Below are 18,637 nucleotides of genomic sequence, written 5' to 3'. Positions count from 1 at the left end.
AAAGCACACTGGCCAAAGGCCACAGCTTCTATCTATCTATCTATCTATCTATCTATCTATCTATATATATATATATATATATATATATATATAAGTGCTATTAGTGGTACTACATAAAATATGTGGAGGTGAACTGCAGATCTGTCTGGTAGAAGGGGTGACAGTGGCAATAAGACACAAAGGGCATTGAGGGTGGGGGGAGGGAGGTGTCACCTCCCGTGCACATGATCGCTGGCTACGCCCGTGAGACTCGGCATATCATAAAAGATGTGAGAGGGAATGATGAGGGGAGCACAAAGACAGAAGGGAAGCGAAAGGACAGGGAAGGAGGAGATCTGCCTAAACTCCGCCTCCGGTCTCGGATCCTCTCGCATTCCTTCTTCACAGCCCCTCACGCTGGAGATAGAGAAAGAAAGGGAAGGAGAAACAAGAAGGCCACGAAGAAAAAGAGGGGGAGCAGTGAAACGACCATGGCAATATCCAAAACGTCTCAGCTTGAGATAGAGTCCGATCCCAGCGCACTTTCACCACCGTCGACCCCGGCTCGGAGCATGCAGTCGCACAATAGACAGAGTCCTGATGAATGAGGAGCTTTACCTGGGCCGTGGACAAAATGAGGGTCATCTTCATCCAAAACGCCGGTTTCGTCGCAGCTTTCTCGCCTTTCTCGTGATGTTGGCAGTGTTTGGGACGACAGATGATGTGAACGAGCCAGAGCTAACCACAGCCAGATCATGCGAGTAAATTGAGGAGTAAGGGGATCGTAGCAATTTATTTAGGCTGTCTTATTTTATTTTATTTTATTTTATTTTAATGGGATAGAGAGCTTGCACATATTTATAGCCAGTATAGCATCTCTGAATCGAAAGTGTGCTGAGCTTCCGGCATGCAGCCTGCTGTCGAAATCTGAATAATACACTATATTTTTTAACTATATTGGCACTAGAATGTATTTTTAACCAATGATAGAGTATGTACCAGGTTATTAAGGTCCGATCCTTTTAGACTTCCGCGCTCATGTAGTAATCCTTTAGTATATAGCAATTATTAATATGAATAGGTAGAAGGAGAGATCTCTGGCCACTATGATCAAAGCCTATTGATCAACTGAGACAATCTGGAAATGTCAGTTTCCACGTGTGATAACATGACTGGCGTCGTTCCTTGTAATTTATTTATTTATTATTACTATTATTAGGCCTATAAGTATTATATTATCGATTTATTTTTTAGGTAGGTAGTGATATATTTAACAGTGGGAAGGCTGTTTTAAACCCTTCCTTATAGTGAGATGGAAACCGCTTATTTATCGTCGCACCGGGGGGGCACCCGTCCCGAGGCCCAGAAGGGCCAAAGCTCGGCGGGTGAGCCCTCCGCTGCACCACCACCTTCAACTCCACCTGCCGGCAGCTCACCTGAGGAGACCCCGACGAGTGGTGATGGACGGAGAAACTCGGGCGTGAAGAAACACCATCACAAGCACAACCTGAAGCATCGCTACGAGCTGCTGGAGACGCTGGGAAGAGGCACCTATGGCAAAGTCAAGAAGGCCATTGAGCGGCACTCTGGCAGAGAGGTGAGCCATTTACACAAGCAGCTGCAAACATCTGTCACGATGCTTTTAGTAAACCCAGACGCTTGTAATTCACAATACTTCTGTAACGCCCTTTAGCAGCCACTACAAACAGCACTGGTCCCAAATTAAGTGGTTTGTTGCTCCCAGACGTGTGTGCACGACCTACCCCCGCTGGGAATTCCCCCACCATGCTCCAAAAAGGCCAGTGGGGCCAGGGAGTTACGCTGCACACATGCAGGGCCTCACGACCGGATGCCGGAGTGCAATTCCGGCTACTGACAGACTTATGGGGACTTGTCTGACCCTCACAAGCTTCACAAAAGTTCCCCAGAAGTGTCCTGCGTCCACGCTCATTCATAATTTGTAAAGTTTTTAAGACATGCATTGCAAAGTTCAGATCAACCCCAAATTCACTCTTATGCGAATGACCAGCATTTGACATAGTCTCAGTCTTTAAAGTAGTAGGTTACTTGTACTGTTTCATCACTCTGCACAGTGCCGTACAGTTTTTCCCTTCCCGTTTTGTTTCTATTTTTAAAGTGCCAAGTTTTTTTTTCCCTGCATGGCTCAGTCTGGCACTTTGCGTTTCTTTTATTTGAAAGTGATGAACTGTATATTTGTGGCAGTAAACCCACCATCCGCTGTGATGTCCTTGCAGACCGGCAGATCTCTACCAACTATTTCCACATGTGGCAAAATATGACCCCAGTGCCCATTCTGGCAGGGCATGAGGAAATTTCCACTGAAACTTAGTACAGGCCAACAATGTCCCCCAGCGGATTCATAGCTCCTGGCAAATGCATGTTTAATAGGGGAAGGGGGGCAGCAAACCCCCTGGTACGACATTCCTGTTTGACCTGTCCCACTTGCCAGCTTCTCCTTTCTTCCGTTTGTTTTTCGGCATTATTGCCATGGTAGCAAGTGTAATATGAATTAATGTAATTTCACTAGCATCATAAAACTGTGCAATTGTACTAACTGGACAGGTCAAAGTGTATTGCATGATTGTTGGCTTTGGATATCTTGGAAATCTTTTGTTAAATAATTGACAATGTTTGTCAAATAGTTGGCAAGTTTATTATATTTTTGTTACTAAGCCATAAAGCACTACTTGCCAGTCACTAAATATATAAATAAACCCAACATACTTATGTGTAAGTCAAAAAACTATAGCCCAGTGGCTCCAGTTCTCCTATTATCTACAGCACTGAGCTGAGCTTAGCATTAAAACTTAAAATAGAGAACTATTAATATGGGACCCAAGTCTGTGCACATAGAGTACTCACCATCTCGCAGCTTATGCATATGGCACTACGCTGCTAGAGTTTACTTGACCTCTGATCCAGAGGGAGTCCCTTGTGTCCATTTGGCATGTAAACCAGTGTGGTGAGAACGTTATTTAATCATCTCAGCTGCCCTGAACCTTTTCCTGGCTTGTTCCACAGACCCAGTGAGAAGAACAAAGTGGAGAGATAAACTGATGAAGCTCTCTGTGTGTGCATGCACACACATGGGAATAACGAACGACAGATTAGATGCAAGCATATTCAGCATGTCAGTGAAAGTAGAGCTGGTTTCACCTGGAAGCCCGTTTGTTGTACAATTTGCACGCTCAGTAAAAAACACAAACACCTAACATTAAGTGAAGTGCAGCAGATGACAGAGAACTTGGTGTGGCTTTGTGGGATGTGCACAACCCGTGTTTCTGTGCATGTGTGTGAAAGGTAAAAGGAGACCTGTGGCTATGTTTCAAATAGCTGCATTAAGTATTACATGCCATCTAGAGAGGACTATAGTGAAAAGGTTATGGTGACAGTCAGGCCTATAATGGACACTGACACATGAAAGGCCATCCACAGCAGGAAATTAGATTTAGAAGGTAATGTTAATATCCTGTATGGAGGATCCATCACAGACAGGGGCTGGGGAGTTAGCACAGAGATACAGGGAAGCTCACCACCATAACAAGAGAGAAACCGGCTCAGTTAAAAGGGGTAAAGAGTCATATTAATATGTGCTTAAAGCACCAGATTACATCATTCCCCAACAATGGACTCAATAGGGAGGTACGCAAGAGGGAAAAACATTGGCATTCCTCTGTTATTTTCTATGTTGTACAGCTGATGAGGCATTATGTTTGAGAATACACTTCTCTGGAAAAGTGACGGGCCTCTTTCTCCCACTCACTCTCCCTCTCTCTGCGTCCTCCTAAGTCTGACTCAGACACACAGTCAATACGACAGATGATCATGATCTTTAGACAATGCAGGGACGAGTGAGTTTGTGATGAATACTTCATCTATTTTAATGGCCTGAGAAAGCCCAGAACGATGTCAGGCTCCGCTGAAGCGAAACATGGACTTTCACTTCAAACGAGCTCTTTTGAGAACAAAGTCTGGACGACGGGAGGGGCAGACGAGGCCGCCCCATACCTGGCAGGGACCGACGTGGGCAGCAGTGCAGCGCCCGTTTACTGTGAGTGACAGTAATAGGGGGGTCCACTTAAGAACAAGCGTAGCTGCGTCAGCCAGCTCCGCCAGCTGGCAAGTAGCTGATCTGCGGTCCTGTGTAATGATCCGCATCAAGGTCAGGGCAAAGCAACATGAGGAGATACACAAAAGATATCTGGCTTTCTAGCCCAATATTGGGGAACTGTCTCATTCACTGATTTATCATGCAGTGTAGAATTAACTTCTCTACACATTTTACTTGTCTTTGTGTGTAACTTTTGTAGGCAATTTCTTAGTTCATTCCCTAATTTAAAAAAAATCAGGTATTTTTTGCATGCATGCATCCATCCATCCCACAACAACTGAAAAAGGCAAGCTGCATTCAGCTTTGCAAAGTCAAGTGTCAGTCACGTTTTGGGGATCAGTGATAAAATCCTGATGATTTTGATGAGGTAAAGGAAAACATCAGTGTTAAGACACAAACAACTTTTCCCAATTATGAACACAGCATGTGAACCCCCTGGACCCTGGCTTGTTTATTATGGTATCATTTCTTTAAATTCTATGTAATCAAGGCATGCTCTGGAAGGCAGCTATTCCGGTTTGGGGTTATTTTTATTGATGTACACAGTAATTAGCTTGGCACTCGCTACTGCCTGTGGTTTTTCGCTGAATGGAATAAAGCTGGGCTCCACAGAATACTGCAGTTTAGTCAGGAGGACAAAAGTTTAAACTAACATAATTCAGAGTGAAAAGATGCTTTACAGACCTGATCAAAGAACAACTCGGGGCTCAATCCAGATTGTTTAGGCTACAAGAATGATGTGCTAGACCGTGGGCTCTCCACTGGTTTATTTGAAGAAGGATGCTAACCTCTCATTTATGGAGTACATAGGTTAGTGGTTTGAATGCATCCTGTTGCGGCTGACTCTTAACTGAATTGGCTTTGCCATGACACTGAAGAATCATCAAATCAAGTGTCATTGTTGACTGTTAAGCTCCTTTTAACGGGCCCATTTGGCACGGCAAGGAGTGAATCACTTCCTCATCCCCTGCCCGTTCTCCTGATACCTCCATAAAACTCTCAGCAGGCCATCTTTTCAGGCTTTTTCGAATACGGGCCATTAGCTGTGTTTAATCAGAATAACTAAACATACAAGGCGGGGGTAGTGGTTAGGGTCTTCTCGGGGACTTTTGACAAGGGAGGAAATTTGCTTTGTAAGTTAATACTGACCGATTGATGGAGGATCACTCTAACCTTCAGCTCTCTCTTTCCTCTTCTTAAAATCGGTGAACACTTAACACCTTTCTCACTGCTTTTTAGGGATACATGGTGCAGACTTTATAGGCTTTTCTACCCCGCGCCTGCTGTACGTGGTTGGGATTTCGAAAGAAATTTCTCCACAGTTGTTGGAGTGGCAGTTAGTGCAGACATCCATGCACCAATTTGGATGAACGGCAGTACTTTAGAGGCTATTTGCCTAACCATTACCTTATTGCCAAATTCCTGCAAACCTAATGGCATTTCCATCAGCCTAAGCTGCACTGTGTGTTGTGCTAATGCACAGATGTTAGCTTGCTAACACAGCAAAGCAGAATAGTGACCATGACTGCTTAAATTAAACCTTATAATTATATCAGCATAGTTTTATTAGCATGAAGACTTTAGCATTTCACACAAAGCGCTACTATGTGCTAGTATGGCTGCAGAGTCCCAGACTGGCTCCGAAAACGCTCCCTGTTTCCAAGATAGCGCGCCGTATTGAGTGAACTATTGAGTGACCATTATATACTGATGAGGGAATGACTGAGTCAGGGGAGTGATTTTGGACACAGGCGATTAGTTAACAACAGCTGCTCCCAGAGAAGTCTTTACTATGGAAACTGCCATGTTGCACTGTGTGAATCTGTCCTCTGATGCTTCTGTAATCATGATGATTGAATATCAAAACAGGCCACAATGTTGGTACTTGTGTTTCAGTTTGCAATAGTTTGACCTCAGCAAGGCTTCGTAAGGTCAAAGGTTATTAAAAGTCTCTGTAGGTGGACAGGGGAGGTTTGTTTTTCTTTGATAATGAAATCAAGCATTGTGTGCAGACTGACATCTCATGACGTGCACCATGTACTGTGGATGAAGTGTACAATTTAAAGTTCACTGATAACAAATCGCATGTGACAGATAAATCTGTTGCAGCTTAATCTCATTTCAGTGACTTTCTGCAGTCACGTCTCTTCCCAGATTAAATCAGCCTATTTTTCAAATCAATTTTCTTGGAAAAAAAGACAAATCTGCTTTTACTTTAAACTGTTAAATGTGACACATTCAAGATACTGTATATCTAGGCGGGGGATTTTTGTTTGCTTGTTTGTTTGTTTGTTTTTTGCTTTTTTTCCTTTGCTGCTGAAGTCACATGAGTGAAAAGTGTTTGTCCTCTCTTTCCAGGTGGCTATCAAGTCCATTCGGAAGGAGAAGATTAAGGATGAGCAGGACATGGTACACATTCGCCGAGAGATTGAGATCATGTCGTCCCTCCGCCACCCCCACATCATCTCTATATATGAAGGTGAGGGTCTTTGAATGTCTACCTGTGACAAATCATGGACACTTATTTAATTTGAACATGCAAACAAAATCACACATGTCCAGAATTCTTCCCCCCATCAGCTCATTTAGCACTCATGGCCGAGCTGTAGGACTGTCATGTTATGACATGCAGATGTCATAATAAGTCCTGGACTACAGCTCTGGGATGTTATTAATCTTCTTCCCGTCTGGCTGCCTGGTCTAGTAAAAGTCTGGATGACTTTGACAATTTACATCTGGATTCTTCTCTTTGTGTGTGTGTGTGTGTGTGTGTGTGTGTGTGTGTGTGTGTGTGTGTGTGTGTGTGTATTGCATTCACATTTGTGAAAGTTTGTGTTTATAAGAGGGGTGATATTCTAAGGGATTGCCTCTCCCACATCTAAGAGGTCACATCCCCTTGTCTTCTCTGGTCTTGATCTCAGGGCCAGACATCTGCTGATACTTAGAGACAACAGCAGCTGGGAACCAGACTATACTCGTGCATGTGTGTGTGTCTGCACATATCTGTCTGTATAAATCCCAGTATATTTATCTCAGTGTATGAACCTTTGTGTGTGTAGCTCAGGAGACTCTGGATTGGCCTCAGTCACCCGGGCTTGCTCCCCGTCTGACTCCAATCCAGTGCTATGCAGCAGGAGGAAAGACCATAAGCCTTCCCTTGGAGCAATATCAACATATGTCTACCCCAGGAAGCAGTTCACTAAATATCAAAGACTTCAAGTCAGACATTGACAACATATTTATTGTTTTGGGCCTCCTTTTTTTGATGAGTCCTCATGAATGACCTTTACATCACCGGAAGAAAACATTAGATTAGAATTGATGGCGACTCTAAAGGTTGAACAGTTCCCATTGATTTTTTTCAACATAGTGCTTGCAATTAATCATCTGATAATATGTAGTATGGGTCTGTTTTCCGTCTCCTACATTCACAACGCACTGCAGTGTGTTTTTTTGTTTGTTTGTTTTTTTGTCATGTGATTTGTGACTCGTGACTATTGTGTCAACATAGCAACAGTTTCAATGCCATTTTCAGGTTAGCTGCCCTGGCATAGCGGCTGCAGGCTGTGTGGTACTTCCCTAACTGGCTTAGCCACTGTCCTTTGTTCAGTTTCAAAGTCCTTAGGTCATTATCAGCAATGTGTATATGTAACAAACTTAACTATTTGTCATGGGAACGTGCCAGTAGTCGGTCAGAGGGCTGAATTACCGATGAATTTTATGTGTTTTGCAAGAGAATGATTAAAGAACAGCCAGCTTTATAAACTCAGGCGAGCCTGCATGGTGTTTCTATGTGTGCTGCCTTCCTTTAAAAGCAGTCAATTCTACCAACAAACCTAACCAGACTCATTGCTCTCGCTCTTTGGTGTTTCTCCTCAAACCCAGCGTTTACTGTTGTGGCCTGGCCTCCGCCCAGCCTTGCTTTAGAGATGTATAGGAGGCCTAAAGATTTGTGTATCCGGCAACACCCTCTTCAACAGCCCCTGCTAACTGCCTTGTGTGAAGCAAAGCTGAACCAGATGTGTGCGTGAAGATTGATTTTTACCACTCCCTCACATTCTGCATCCATCAGCATGCTGCGTGGGGACATTTAAAGTATTTTTTTTTTTTTTTTTTTTGCTCTTTGCTCCTCAGGCGAAGCTATGCAGTGCCCTCCTTTTAAGAGAAATAGTCAACCCTACAAAATGCTCAAGCAGCATGAACTGATTCAGCCAGGGGGGAAAAAAACCCAAACCCTTCAGCGTGAGGGGAATCTTTAGAAATTTACCTTCTTACAACAAAATAAAAAATGATCACTCTTCTTGTGTCCCCACAGAAAATACAAAGCTAAAGCTAAGATCTTGCCAATTCTGTTACCTTGGCAGGAGTTCACTTTCTCAGTGCTGCTTCCAGATTTTGTGCTAAGCTAAGCTAAGTCGCTGACTATATTTGCAATGGTGTTAAATTTGTCAGCTAAATCTAGGCAAAAATCAGCCTATATCTCCAAATATCTTAAGTAAACATGATAAACAAAGGGAAAAATACCCTACAGATTAATTAAAATGTGCTTGTTTATGGCCTACTTTAGAATTATCCCTCCACTCCTCTGTGTGACTCTTTGGCCCTTGTGCAAGTTTTCAACAACAGTCTATCATCAGTGCAGACACTAGGACAATAGGCGCTAATTAGTCAGATGTGAGGGCATGACCTGTGAACAAAGCCCAGTGAGTGACAGCGAGGCTTTAGTGGTGGCTGGCGTGCCCAGTGGGCTGTAACAAACCCGAGTTATGTAAGCCAGGTAATTACCTCACCGCAAGTGCTCAAAGGTAAATGGGAGTGCAAGCTGAGAATTGGCTCCCCCAGCCTAACCCCATCAAGGTTCGCCGTGAATGTCACCCCAGGTCACTCCTCTGTCCACCAATCAGAGAGCTGAGTCTGCTTTTGCCCTCCCAAGTGCTTGGCTTACATCCCGTCTGTTATTTCCCGAGCTGCCAGACAGTCACAATCAGGGAGCATTACCATCACTCAGCAACTGTGTGTTTTTGTAGAGGATTATATCTTTAAAAGAACCCCAGGAGAGGAGGGGTGGGGTGCTGAGGAAAGTAGTGTGACAGACTGTGAAGGTGCTCACTCAAGAGTACAGAAAGCGGAGGCCCCCACCTCAGTGACCCTGCTGTGTGGGAAAATCAACACGGACAATATGTAGCAACATGGCTGACTGTGTTTTTCTAGCCTTTTTTCCCCTCTCTCTTCTTCTCCTCTCTCTCCCTAACCGCTGTCATACTCTTCATGCCAAGAAGCATGTTGCCAAACTGAAATTATATAGCGGATGGCTAAAAACTGACACACAATGATATGTCTGGTGAGCTGTATTTCAATGGCGATAAAAATGAAACAGCATTCCTCTAAAAATCAGCACACGTGTCACCAGGTTTATTCATTTTGCTTCGGTCGTAATAAAAGTTCAAGGTCCAAAAGAGAAAAAGCCTGCTTTGTAAGAGTAGGTACAGAAGATAGAAGAATATAGGTTGGTTGTTAGAAATATCGGACTGTGTTGTGAAAAGTGGCAACATGATGCAAAGCTCAAGCTGTAGCAGAACCTCCACCTGAGCCTGTGAAGGTAACTCTTTCTCCTTTTCTTTTTTTTTTTGTGGTCTGTTTTCACTGCTCTCCACTTGCTCTGCTCTCTGAGCAAGGCCTGATTGAGTTAACAGCCCCTCCCTGCTGTAGTGTTGTGAAGGAGCCAGGCACATGAGGTGGGGTCTGGGTGATGTAACCCTGGGAGAAATGTAGAGATGTAATGTGTTGCTTTGGAATTTGGATTCCCAATTCCCTCCAAAAAAAACAAAGGGCGGAGTAAACGTTTTTTTTTCCTGCTTTTTTACTTAATAATGCTCATTAATATTTTTATTAAGAAGGCAAAATGAACCTGGGCAGACTTAAGAAGCTGTCCTCCCATACCTCTATGTTTTTGGAAAGTCGGTAATAATGTGTTGCTATTTTCTTATCATTTCTCAGTGTTTGAGAACAAGGACAAGATCGTGATTGTGATGGAGTATGCCAGCAAGGGCGAGCTGTATGACTACATTAGCGAGCGTCGGCGCCTGAGCGAGCGGGAGACGCGGCGCTTCTTCAGACAGATAGTCTCCGCCGTGCACCACTGTCACAAGGTGAGAAAACTCATCCGTGCCTTCAGCTTGTGCACGCTGTGCTCTGTGTCTCTTACACACATAAAGACTTTAAGTCCTTAAGTTATCCTTCACCATTCCCCTCACACATTCAGACGCATAGCTAGTATAATCTGCCAGCCCTGCACGGTGTGCTGTTCTTGGCGCACTGGTTGTAGAGAGTCATCTGTTTCTGAGTGAAGATAGAATGCAGGCCAGTTTAATTCAGGCTTACCCTCCCATTACAGAGCAGGGCAACAAACAGGCCCTGTCTTTAAATCTGTGCTCAAATCTTGCCGCACACACACGGACTGATGTCCTGAGCTACCCCCAGAGTCATTCTCCAGAGATTAAGTTTGGTTCACACCCACATCCACACCTCACTTACTCTGCTTAAAACCCAAAGATCCCATTGGCTCCCCACTTGTCACACTTTTCCCAGCTGTAGATAGGGATGATGTCATAGTCTTCAGCTAGGGGACTCCCAGACTAATCTCTATAAATGCTCCCCTTTTCTTTTTTTAAAAAAAGAATTTGCTTTCATTATCAGACTCTAAGTCATGGCCGCGGCGCTAAACAGGACGTCCTGGCCTGAATGTCAATTGTCCATTACCTGTATATCTTCCCCAAAACGCCAGCCTTTGCCCCCAGAGGCTAAGTTATCAGATGATAGACGATTGGTTCACAGATTGGTCCCAGACAGCCATGAATGATGAGTCATTACCACCAAGCGCAACCCCTTGCTGGGTGGGGTGGTGTGAGTCACAGGCACAACAAGCAACCAACCACTTCTTCCTTGTGTTCACCAATCAGAGTCATGTGAAAATGAGCACCGTGTTAGACAGTCACCGACAGGAGATGCAATGCTGAGCTGCGCAAACAGGCGGGGGGTGACGGATGAAGTCACTCCTCTGCATCTGAGCTGGGTTCTGTCTGTCTGCGTACCACATGTTAATTCCTGGATTTTTTTTCCCCAACCCGTGCATTAACAGCATAGTCGCTGTTTTATCCCATGATGCTCTGAGAACATAATTCATACTGGGAGATAATTACAGGCTCATGTTTATGTCACACATTTGAGCTGATTTAAAAGAAAGTCCCAGCAGATGTCAGCTTGAAGATCTTCGAGGGGACAGGACCAATTAAAGAGTACTAAGCCAACAGGCTGTCTTGATTTCCTCAAGCTATCTTTGTCAAAGTAAATCACACATACATACAAATGCAATGGACTGTTTATTGCTTGGAACCCTCTTTAATGAAAAATGAGCTGATGCATGCATCAATCTTTTTCTTTTTTCTCACTGCAGAATGGAGTAGTGCACAGGGATCTGAAACTGGAAAATGTGCTACTGGATGAAAACTGTAATATTAAGGTAACCTTGCCTCTTGTGATGGTCTGGGATGTGTTGGCAGCCAAAGCCTTGTCTCAAATGATCTTTGCGTGAGGGAAAAGAAATAATATGACCTGAAATTCTAACTTGGCCTTGTGTTCACAGATTGCTGATTTTGGGCTGTCCAACCTCTACCATAAAGACAAGCTACTGCAAACCTTCTGCGGTAGCCCCCTATATGCTTCACCAGAGATCGTCAATGGGAGACCATACCGTGGCCCGGAGGTGAGTCTCAGCGGAAATAGAAATTTAATCATTTATTGCCCTCCCTGAAAATTCATTTTGGGATGAACCGCTAGTGATTACAATCATCATGTAGTCAATATACAAACTGGTGGGTAGACTTTCTTCTCAGGCCCTTTGATGGGATTAGTCCATAGTCCAAGGGAGGTCTCTCTCTTTTGGGTCAGCATCCCTCCCCTGTCCTCCCTTTCCTACAATATTCAGGGGTCTTTGAAGTGAGGAACCAGGGGATCGTTTTTCTCACTCTGTCTTCAGATTAACTGGATTGGAATGAGCTCCCCAGCCTCAAAGCGCAAGCGCTGTCTAAACAAATACTTTTGGTGAAAGAAACAGTGAAAATGTCTCCCCAAAACCACTCATTCTGCAAGTGCAGAGTCACTCCGAAGGGCGTTGTCACTACAATTACATCAGATGGATAAAACAAAGCAACAAGGAGGAGGGGGGGGATGTTGAATTTTTAGATTTCGTAGTCAAACCGTTCAATTTAGTGCGATTCACTGTAATTTACTCGAGAGTGCTAAAAACAAAATTATAGAACCACAGCTGGGATGAGGCCACAAATTACAGCGAGCAAAGACAACAAAAATAGAGCATGACAATAGTGAGTGGCCTGTCGCATACTCAGGAATGGACCGACGATGACACAAAGAGTGAAACATTCACGATGCTGGTCATTGATTACGTCTCAAAACTTTAGCTGCCCTCATTAAAATCACAGCCCACTGTATCTGCCCCCAACTACAGTCTGTACACTTATTCTGTGCCATGCTCTTTGTTTCTCTCTCTCTCTCAGTCACACAAACACACACACACACACGTCAACTGCATGTCTTTAGCGACTGTCAGGAGCTCAGCATATCACAGTTGCTATCTCTGCTGGTCTCATTACCCTCTTCCGCTCCCACCACTCTGCACCTCCTCAAAACACCAAGTGTTATGTAACATTTTTGAAAGCCACATTATATTGTGAGAGAGTGTAATGTGTCTGTGCACAAACAAGTCATGGCCCACCAAAATACCTGCCGTTGTCATTATGTCTTTGAGAGGCCTGCTGGAGAAACAACATCATATCATATTGCTTATTGGTGTGTAGAGTAACTCAAAGCCCAGTCTACTCAGCTCATTTCACAGCATCCATTTTTTTAATGCCATGAATCACTAATCACTGTTTCCTCCAGGTGGACAGCTGGGCCCTTGGGGTGCTGCTGTATACCCTGGTCTATGGAACTATGCCGTTTGATGGGGGAGACCACAAGAACCTCATTCGCCAGATTAGCAACGGCGAGTACAAAGAGCCCACTCAGTCCTCAGGTACTGCTGGAACTTTTGGCTCAGCTTGCATTCCTTTTGGTTTGGGTCATGTTAGGAAACACACCTGATTTCAGTGCGCTGTGTAAAACAATAGCATAAACTGTAATTGGCAAATCTAATTCAGCTGTGCTGCAGATAGAAACCACGAGGACTCTTTTTCTCATAAATTCCAGAAGAATATGAAAGCCTTTAAGATGTTTGTTCATACGCTGTTTGGGGAAGCATGGATCAGAGCGCTCTGGATGTTCACATGTAGTGGATGCAAATTGCATTACACATGATAAACAGTGACGCTTTTATCCAGACAGCATAAAGAAGCACATCTTAGCTGAGCAACAAGACATTATACTTCTTATTCATTTGCTGGTAACATGATTTTTGAATAAACTACAATGGAAACAAAATATAACTTTTTGTGCTAAAAAGAGCAACTTTTTGTAGAAACAAAATACTCTTGAAAAATACTCAGTGATTCATGTTTTTGGTATAGGTGTAACAGTCTTTGAAATGAAAAAGCAATAGCATATGATTTTAGTATTTGTATGTCAAATAATGTGCAGCGTGAAGCACTCAACAGATCTCTGTTTACTCCCAGATGCCCGTGGACTGATCCGCTGGATGCTGATGGTGAATCCTGAGCGTCGAGCTACAGTGGAGGACATTGCCAATCACTGGTGGGTGAACTGGGGCTGGAAGAACAGCGTGTGTGACTGCGAGACCCAACGCGACCACGGAGGCTCGCCCATGCTGGCCCGTTTCATCGACTGGCAGAACCGCACTGAGCCACGTGGTTCTGGAGCCAAAGCTGCGGCCATGCCCCAGCTGCTGCGCCAGAGGCCCAAGAAGTCCAAGAAGGAGAATGTTGAGGCAGGACAGACGCACAGTGGAGGCGAGGACAAGCCAGGTCTAAAGAGACCCAAAGGCATCCTGAAGACCAGGGTTACCGAAGAGCACCAATCTGTAAGTCCTGAAGAGGTGGAGCTGGGTCAGGTAGCGCTGCCTCAGCAAGCTGAAGGTGGAGAGGAGGCGTCCAGCCCAGACCGAGAGGAAGAGGAGCCGACGCTGGGAGGAGTCTCCCCAGCCAAGATCGTGCCGTCTCTGCCCAAAAAAGGCATCTTGAAGAACAACCAACAACGGGAATCAGGGTACTACTCTTCCCCAGAGCGCAGTGAGTCCTCCGAGCTTTTAGGGGGCGCCAGCATGTCTCTGCTAGCCACCTCCCCACCCAAGAGAGCCATGGGGAGAAAGGGTATCTTGAAGCGAAATGGCAAGTACTCCACCTACAGCGGGCCTCCCTCATCAGCGACGGTGGCCGGAGTCCTCGGTGAGCCTCCTCCATCGACCGACTCTGGTTTGTCCCGCAGTCAGAGTCGTCCCTCCAGCATAGTGGGGGAGGACAGCTCCGTCCTGTCCCTGTCACCCAGCTCCCTCAGCGGGGCCGAGTGGCATCCTTCCACACCCCACCTCCGCCCAAACATCAGGGCTTGTGTCTCGGCTGAAAACCTGCTGCAGCTCGCCAACTTTAAAGGCTTCCAGGCAGCCCCGCCAATCCAGGGACACAAATTCAGCCGCGGCCCCAAAACAAAAGGCTCCCCAGGGGACAATGGCAGCTTCTCCTTGTTGGGGGACCTGGAGGACATGACTCAGGTGTACCAGCAAGCCCTGGACATCAGCAGCAACCTCAACTAATAGATGGGTGGAAGACAGAGAAGAAGAGGGATTTTAACACGAGTGTGTGTTTGTGTGTGCGTATGTGTACAGATGTGTATGCGTGACACTAACGACCAGTGCGTTACTGGGATCGGCCTTTCGTAGCTTGTGGCTTTTTCAAATGGGGTTGAAATCTCGATGGAAAAGATGCGTCGCTACACTCGCACACACGCACTCACACACACGCAGGCACACTTCTCTGGCTAGAAAACATTTAGTTAAGGTTTTCTGTGCAGGAGAGAGACAGAGCTGGCATGAGAGAATGCCACCCAGTCAGCTCTCTTGGCCCGCCCATAGACTTTGCTGTGTTCAACATGTTTACATATTCAGCAAGAAGGCAAGTTAGAATCACAAATGCAGCGATCAGAAACTGGTTGGCTCTGCTTAGACATCACCCATTTCCATGTATGAGTTTACAACAGCACCTTAGAACTCAAAACGGAGCATATGCTTTTGTGATCTTTACTTCCTTTAAAAAAAAAAGAAAGAAAGAAATGAAACAAACCAGGGTCTTGTTCCAAAAAAAAAAAAATAGCATTGCTGATTATTTATTAATATTTTGTAGCTTTAGTTTTAAGTGCAAAACTGGTGGGCGCTGGCTATTACTGGAAGAGTCCAAAGCTCCTTGTCTCCAACTGTGTTTGTGGAACTGACATATATAATTATGTTACTCGGTGACGAGAAACATCTATATACCCCAATATATAACTGTGTCTGTGTATGTACAACACGCAGGCAAGTATACCTTCATAAAAGCATATGTCCTATATATGTTTATGATACTAGGAAATATGTAGGAAGTGCCTTTTTTTGATTCATAATACAAATTATGTATGTCATTTCCTTAATGTGGAGGGAAAAGCCAGGCCAACCTGTCACCAGTTGTGCTTTTTTGTATCATGTTGTTTGTGAATGTAGAGAGACCCAGGGCCTTCATAGCACAGCTGACTAACTACTTACTCCCTTCCCCCCATCAAAGCCCATTCCTTCTACACAGGTGAAATTACACACAGATACACCAGCATCTACAGGCCAAGAAAACAAAAATCCTTCCTCCGTGGTCTTTGTCAGTGTTAAAGTTTGTAGTTTGGTTTGTCGGCAGTTAAGGCCTGGTTGAACATACTTTTGTTGGCAGGACAAGAGGTCTGGAGGGGCTCACCTAGTGGGACATCTAGTGAAGGGAGATAGCACAGACAACATCTCACAGTCCTGGAATGTGTCTGGCTATAGCCCTAGTTCTTTCACATTTTTTGGGCCTACCTGAAAAAAGTAAGAGGTGTTTCTTTCTTTCTTTTATTTATTTATATTGTGGGGTTTTTTTCACTAAAGAAGATTAGGTGCTTTCCATTGCTGGGCTGGTTAATATTTTACCCCAAGCTCTTCAAAGGAGCTAAGTAAGGTGGTTTGTTTTAGCTCGCTGATGACGCAGCAAATTCCTCAGAGGGAGGCAGGAGACGTGCTGGTGCTAGAGATCTGTACTGGCCCCAGCCCGAGTCAGCACAGGTGGGATCTGCGGTCAGTGCTCGGCCCCTCCAGCTGTGTATACTAGTTCATTATGTCAACCAAGCACAATTAGCCAGCCATTGTTTTCATTTGAGCGTGAGAGAGAGGCGGCGCGTAGAGACTTATAGCTAGAGGGAGAAGAAAGGTGTGAGAAAGAGTGATGCATGGAGCAGTGGTGAGATTAGAGCAGTCTTTCCTGTAAAACGCAGAAAAGGTCGAGGTGTTAGAATAGTTTTAGTTTTTGAAGGCTTTGTAACGTAGACTAGTGAAAGTAAAGAAAGTGAATAGAAGGAGCAGAGGAAAAGTTTTTGTTTTATACCAAAGAAGTAATGAAACTGACAATGATTCAGGGGAATGGGTGAGTCAGGGGCTTGTCAGAGTCCTTGCATTTTTCTTAGGAATCTCCCCAACCCCCCCCCCCCCCCACGGTGTATGAAATCATCCCAGAGATGCTGGAGGCTGTTGATATAGCTTGTCTTGAGGGTCATTGTGTGATCCCAGTCTTCTGTATGGCCTTAGAAATTGTGATACACTTTTCAACAGCAGCAAAAGAAATGTCAAAAATTGGAGAACGATGACTGACATCATCCGATATGTTAAATGATGTGAGTGGAAAAGCATGTCGTGGGGGACCCCAAGGGAAAAAGATCAAGTGTTGAATGTTTTCAGCGGTGGCATGTGCGAAGAAAAGGTCCTGGGTTCTGACTCAAATGAAAGACCCACTGCGTATTATATTGCATTTTATTGCCTTTTGTATTGCATTATATTGTCAACTGGATTTACAGTGAAAAAATTATACTATGTTAGTATTTTGTTTTATTATGCTTCTGTTTTTGATTTTCCAAAATATAAGAAATGTTTTTATTGCTTTATGTTATGGCAGAAAAAAAATACTTCCTTCCTTGAAGTGTCACAATTTCTCTCCAAAGGAAAAAAACAACAACAAAAAACAAACAAAAACAGCCAAATCTGGTGTGAAATTGGTGAACTCGCACACATTTCCCCCTGTTTTTGGAATACCCACAGGTGAAAGTGTTAGCTGGAAAAAAGAGCAAAAGACTGACATTTTTACTAATAGCTGACTGCAAGAAATTTTTATTTTCACATCTACCAAAGCAGGGGAGGCTAAATATGCTGGAACAACACCAGGAGGAAAAAAAAAAAGGAAATAAATCAATGGAAAGAATCTGATGATAAAACATTAACTCTGCCAAACTGGAAATAACTGGTGCATATCTGTTAGTTAGCAGAAATTCTAATCATAGGAAAACTTGACTGGATATTGTTATGACAATAATAATAAATTAGTATTTTATGTTATTTAAGCATTATTTTGGTTACAGCTTTTTACTATTGCGGGATATTGCCAAAATTTCTTTTATTGGTTTTATTTGTTTTTAATCTGTGGGTGATCCTGGACTGCCAAGGTATTGTAAGTTGCGTGCCTTTGGTATCTTTCATGATTTTTTTTCTTCTTTTTTTAAATTTGATAATGAAAATTATTATCAATGTGGTTTTTTTATACTTGTATTTATTGATCAAGCCATTTAAAGTTGATGTCAAAGTACTTCATGTTCATGCTTTGACCTGCTTAGGACTTTAGTGTTTTGTGTTCATGACGCACTGCACACAGAAATATTGTTGCTTCTTTAAAATAGAGTTGTGTCATCTCATTGTGAAGGAGGTGGTCAAGTATCTGAGGAGAGACAAATCAATAAAAGTTCCTGAAATCCTGTAGAATGTCTTAATCTGTCAACTCGGGTCAACACGATGCCCCTGTAGTACTGTATCAACTCAAATAAATGGATCTTGAAGGTAATATGTGTTTTGTGTGCTTTTTGCTATGCATAGTCTTTTTATTCTAGAGCTTTGTCAAGTCAAGTGGCTTCAGTCATTTAACATCAAGATTATACAGGATTCATGCAAGGAGAACCTTAAATACATCTAGGTATAGAAAAGATGGCTTTGCATTTAAAGTTAAACAGTAATCTATATAGTCGCCATCTATAGAGTTCCAAAAGCTCCCTTTAACACATGAATGTCTTCAAATATACCTTTTTTTGGCAAATTATTTCTGGTTTATCCAGTGGTTGAACTGGATATCCAGAGTCTTTTTTTTTTCTTTCAGTAGGACACATGTTAATTAAACTAGTGAGATGGCCTCATTTCTGTTTCCTTATTAAGAATGTGTGACCCAAAAACTTTCACCAGTGGATTTAAGA

At 43.7% G+C, this 18,637-nt stretch overlaps 1 protein-coding gene across 1 annotated transcript; it reads left to right on the top strand.

Moving 5' to 3' along the window:
• The first annotated feature begins 271 nt into the window (after window positions 1-271).
• Window positions 272-18,234, top strand: nuak1b (NUAK family, SNF1-like kinase, 1b). The gene is made up of 7 exons (XM_082538588.1): window positions 272-1,576; window positions 6,470-6,590; window positions 10,109-10,260; window positions 11,565-11,630; window positions 11,754-11,873; window positions 13,070-13,202; window positions 13,798-18,234. Exons 1-7 carry the CDS (start codon window positions 1,292-1,294, stop codon window positions 14,889-14,891), a joined length of 1,971 nt encoding a protein of 656 aa, XP_082394714.1. The 5' UTR covers window positions 272-1,291; the 3' UTR covers window positions 14,892-18,234.
• The last annotated feature ends 403 nt before the right edge of the window (window positions 18,235-18,637 follow it).

Source organism: Aulonocara stuartgranti (assembly GCF_965226115.1).
Source record: "Aulonocara stuartgranti genome assembly, chromosome: 7".
NCBI classification, from domain to species: domain Eukaryota; kingdom Metazoa; phylum Chordata; class Actinopteri; order Cichliformes; family Cichlidae; genus Aulonocara; species Aulonocara stuartgranti.
Note: the sequence above shows the minus strand (reverse complement) of the source record. Positions and strands in the feature narration are given on the sequence as shown.